Source organism: Otolemur garnettii, unplaced genomic scaffold, assembly GCF_000181295.1.
Source record: "Otolemur garnettii isolate 467f Iridium unplaced genomic scaffold, OtoGar3 scaffold00115, whole genome shotgun sequence".
In the NCBI taxonomy this organism is placed as follows: Eukaryota; Metazoa; Chordata; class Mammalia; order Primates; family Galagidae; genus Otolemur; species Otolemur garnettii.
Window position 1 is genome coordinate 5,989,215 of NW_003852510.1, and position 4,846 is coordinate 5,994,060.

At 44.0% G+C, this 4,846-nt stretch overlaps 1 protein-coding gene across 1 annotated transcript in view; it reads left to right on the forward strand.

Annotated features, from left to right (window-relative positions):
• ZBTB25 (zinc finger and BTB domain containing 25) overlaps positions 1–4,043 on the forward strand; it is a 35,003-nt gene extending 30,960 nt beyond the window's left edge. Inside the window, exon 3 of the mRNA XM_023517630.1 lies at positions 2,296–4,043. Coding sequence (XP_023373398.1) covers positions 2,296–2,345 — 50 coding nt within the window. The 3' untranslated portion in view covers positions 2,346–4,043. The remainder of the gene's footprint in view (positions 1–2,295) is intronic.
• The last annotated feature ends 803 nt before the right edge of the window (positions 4,044–4,846 follow it).

The following is a 4,846-nucleotide window of genomic DNA, read 5'->3' on the forward strand; positions in this document are numbered from 1 at the left end:
AAAAAAAAAAAAAAAATCCTTTTGGTTTTACTCTCTTTGTTAAAACTTCATTTCAGATTACTTTGCAAGTCTGATATTATTGATTCTTTAGGTTTGCTGTCTTATGAATTGTTGTGACTCCAAATTGCAAGTTAAGCAAATAACAAAACAACAAAGGGCAACGGATTAGGCAAGGTAATATAAAGTTTTTTTTTTTTTTTTTTTTTTAGGTACAGAGTCTCACTTTATCACCCTTGGTAGAGTGCCATGTAGTCACACAGCTCATAGCAACCTCCAACTTATGGGCTTAGGTGATTCTCTTGCCTCAGCCTCCTGAGTAGCTGGGACTACAGGCCCCAGCCACAGCACCTGGCTATTTTTTTGTTGCAGTTTGGCCAGGGCCAGGTTTGTGTAAGGGACCAGCACCCTACCCACTGAGCCACAGGTGTCTCCCAGGTAATGTAAGTTTTATCACATGCAATAAAGAATTCTGAAGCTTGGCTTGGCGCCTGTGGTTCAAGTGGCTAAGGCACCAGCCACATACACCTAAGGTGGCGCGTTCGAATCCATCCCAGCTACTTGGGTGCCTGTCCCAGCTACTTGAGAGGCTGAGGCAGGAGACTCGCTTGAGCCCAGGAGTTGGAGGTTGCTGTGATGCCACAGCCCTCTATCCAGGGCGACAGCTTGAGGCTCTGTCTCAAAAAAAAAAAAAAAAAAAAAAGAATTTTGAAGCTGAAAGGGACTTTAGAGATTATTCAAGTCCAGCCAGATGACAAAATTGAGCTCCAGAGGGGGCAGTCAGCTTGCTGAAAGCCATACAAGAAGATAAGGTCATAGCCAGAGTTAGAACTAGAGACTTTGACTCTCTGGTGTTCCTTCCCTTATATCATAAGGTTTCTGATCTAAAAATGTATGTTCCATCAAGGAGGTGCTACTTTTCATACATATTCTTAGGAAAATTTAACATTACTGTCATTCTACACTCTTAAACTAGCTGTATAATTTTGACATTTCACTTAAGTTCTGTAACTGCTGTATCACACTTTCCCACCATAATATGCATAGTTGGAGGTAAGAATTAATGATGGCTGATGTTTATTTAGCAACTGTTGTGTATTAGATTAAGTGCTAAGCACTTTCACATACATCTCTAATCTTCACCATAATATTACAAAGCTGGTGATATCATCATCTACAGATGAAGCCATTTGGTAGCGATTACAAAACTACGAGGTAGGGGAACTCAGATTAAACACAAGACTGCCTGTTTCTAAAACTGCCTAAGCTCTGAAACTGGGCTTTAAGAGTTTTATCAGAAAATAAATTGGAGGTACTAATCTGCAATATTAATCAAAAATTTTAAAAACTGTTTAAAGGTCATTTAACTATAATGTAGTCCATTAACTCCAAATTAAATCAAAGACTAGACTGAGTTATTGTTTTTAAAACTAAGCTTTTGAAATTCTTTATATTTTCTTTGTTCTGGAACTAATTTAAAAGCCACATGTAAATTGACAAGCTATGCAATTGGCAAACTGTTATATAATATAAAGTTGTATTGAAAAATTAATCCAGAGTGGTATGACAGCACTAACAAATGGAAATGTGAGGCAATTATCTAACAAAAGTCCTATGAATTTTTGTGGGTACGTTTCCTAAAATAAGTAAAAGGGCTCATTCCTCATACTGTTTTTATGTAAATCCTTCACTGATTTCATTTGAGTAGCCCATAATTCTGCAAACCCTGAAAATCAGTCTGTGATCTATATAAATACTCTCTTAGATTCGATGTTTCATGCTTTATGCTTCTAACAGAAAGATAAAATCAGTGGAGAACAATGATGGAATTAGAATATTAACGTTTTACAGTGTCTCTCCTCACATAATGCTTCAATAAGCACTAAAACCAGCTGATTAAAACTATTTAACTCTTTCCCTCCTTGTGAGTTCTCAACACCTGAGCATTTTCATTAAGCAGAGGATGTATTACTATATAATAGAAATGTTGAAATTAGATCATATTTAGGAGTGTATCATTGGAAATTAGCCTGGATTACTCAAAGCTCGCTTCAATGTATATCACATTGCAGATATAAAACAAATACTCAAATAGAAACTTAACTGAAATGAGGGGGGAAAAATGAAGCCTATGGACGTTAAAACTTTGGATAATGTTAGACTGCAAGTGATTTGGCCTTAACCTGCAAGGATGGCCTTATCACCTCAGGAAATCTTAAAGTCCCTGTTGTCATTTCCTGATAAAATTGCAAGTCAAATGCCACCGAAAACACCATCTTTTCTTTTTCTCTCGAGCAGCAAAGAGCAATCACTACCTGAGAAAAGCAGTGAATCTTTCCCAGCACTAGCTATGGACAGACCACGAAGCTTCTTCCTGGAAGAAGGAATCTCTCTTATTCTGGCTTGATGCCCCTGACGGCTGGAGACAGAGCGCAGGATAAAGTACTCAAAAAGGAAAATGCCGGGGGCGTGAAACAGATAACCCAGCTTCAAGCTGTCTGCAGAATTATAATGGCCAGGAACCCAAAATCACATTTCCCAAAAAGGTTGGTTAAGAGAGAAAGAAGCCACGGACGACCCATGCATGGTTCTAGGACGAGCTAGAAGGGGGTAGGTGGGCAGACCTGCTGAGAGTCTCCTTGGCGGGAGTTTCCTGCTGACAAACGACCTCCGAGGTTCTTACCCGCGGCCATCTCCGGGGACCCGTGTCAAGCGGGCACGTCCTGCCCACCCTGCTGCCCAGGCAGTCAGCGGGCCAGACCCCGCTCCGGACCCTCTTCCCCCGCAACCCTCTTGCCCTACTTGCACTTACCAAGGGCGCTGGGGTCCCTGCTCCCGACCTTGGGGCGCGCTCGCGGGGCAGGCATCGGGAAGCCACGGTCGTACCCGGGCTGAATCGTTTTTTGTGAGGGGCCGCCGCCAGGCTGCGCCCCCTCCCCAGCGGCGCTGGGACTGACAGCCCGCAGCGCCAATGCGCGCCGAGCGGGGGCGGGGCTACGGGGCGGGGCGGGACCCGGGCCCACCTGAGCGCGGCGTGTGCTGCCGCGTGGGAGCCGAACTCGCGCTCAGCCGGGGGCGCTCGCCCGGCAGCGGGATCACTTCTGGGCGATGGCCGGGACCACCGAGAGCGAGAGAGCCAGAGGACGAGGGTAACAAGCCCTGCATTTTCAACGAGGCAAAATAACGAAGCCCAGTTTTAAATTATAGGTACTCCAATTACAAATCCTCCCCCCCAGTATTTATTAAAGAAAATTCATAGAGTGGTGAGGTCACGTTTATTTGGAGAGAAAATTACACCTATAGATGGAAACAGAAAGAAACCAAACTTTCCGAAGAATAGGTTTGTGTGTAAGGAGGTTATCACAGTTCGTTGTCCCCCAATAGGAGGCAGGTGGCGGCTATGCGTGCAGAACTCCGTAGTCTGCAGGAGCAACCACATCCATGAGGGCAGGGTGAGAAAGGCGAGGAATCCAGCTCCCTCCATCTTCTACACGTTACCTATTTCCACAAGTAAGTTGAGTAGCTTACAAGTTTCCCTACTTAAGATACCTACTTGACCTGGTCCCTCTCGGTTAAACGGGTGGGGAACAGAAGACATTGCTCACAATTCCAGTCTCAGAGCAAAGGGCACAGGCACTATCTACCCGCTTGCCTGATCGATGAGGCTGTATATTTTCAAGCATTTACTGAGCCTTTATCTAAACTTGCTGCCCATCATGAAAAGCACCTTAAATATTCATTTGTACACAAAGCATTAATGTAGCCCCATGAAATGTGTTGCTTTTAGAGTTTATCATGACTCGCTTGGGCTTCTTGTTACTCTTGAGGGCATTCCTGGGAGCCCCAGCTGGGAGATTCAACAAGATTCATCACAATCCCAGCCCCTCCACTGGTCCCTTCAGCACAGCCTCCCAGTGAAAACCTGTAAGGCGGAGTGAAGCACTACTGAAAAGCAGGTGCACTCATTTCCTTTAATAGGATCATGATGTTTGGGAGAGTAAATCTCATGTACGCATTTTTTGATGTTTTTCCAGAAATATATTTTATCTTTGTTAAGATTCTCTAGCTCTACTGAGACGTATTAAGAAAAGAATTTTAGGGCGGTGCCTATGGCGCAGTGGGCTGGGTGCCGGCCCCATATACCCAGGGTGGCCCGACCCTGGCCAAACTGCAACAAAAAAATAGCTGGGCGTTGTGGCAGGCACCTGTAGTCCCAGCTACTTGGGAGGCTGAGGCAAGAGAATCGCCTAAGCTCAAGAGCTGGCGGTTGCTGTGAGCTGTGACGCCCCGGCACCATGAAGGGTGATAAAGTGACACTCTGTCTCTAAAAAAAAAAAAAGAAAGAAAGAAAAGAATTCTAGGGACACTAAAGCAAAGCTGAATCTCAGTTGCCAAGATCTTAAATTTACAGATAAAAGATACAAGGAATGTAAAACGGGAAAATCCATAAGCATCTAGTGTATTTGTAATTAAGAATTCAATTTAGCTTTGTTCATTTCAGCAAACACAAGTCTGTGAAAATGACCTTATATCCCCGTATAGGTTGTGAGTCCTGTTTGTTGCCATTTTTGAACTTTAAACAAGCCAAAAGTGCTCATTCATCCAAGGTTTCTCAAACCTAGCAGACCTGAGCATTTGCAATAGTTTCAGGAAAAGAAAAATGAGTGTATCTAGATAAGGACAAGGTAGAATAGCTGTCTTATTAGAAATTAGTGGAAGGCTCGGCGCCTATAGCTCAAGCAGCTAAGATGCCAGCCATACATACACTGGAGCTGGCAGGTTCGAATCCAGGCCAGCCTGCCAAACAACAATGACAACTACAACCCCAAAATAGCCGGGTGTTGTGGCA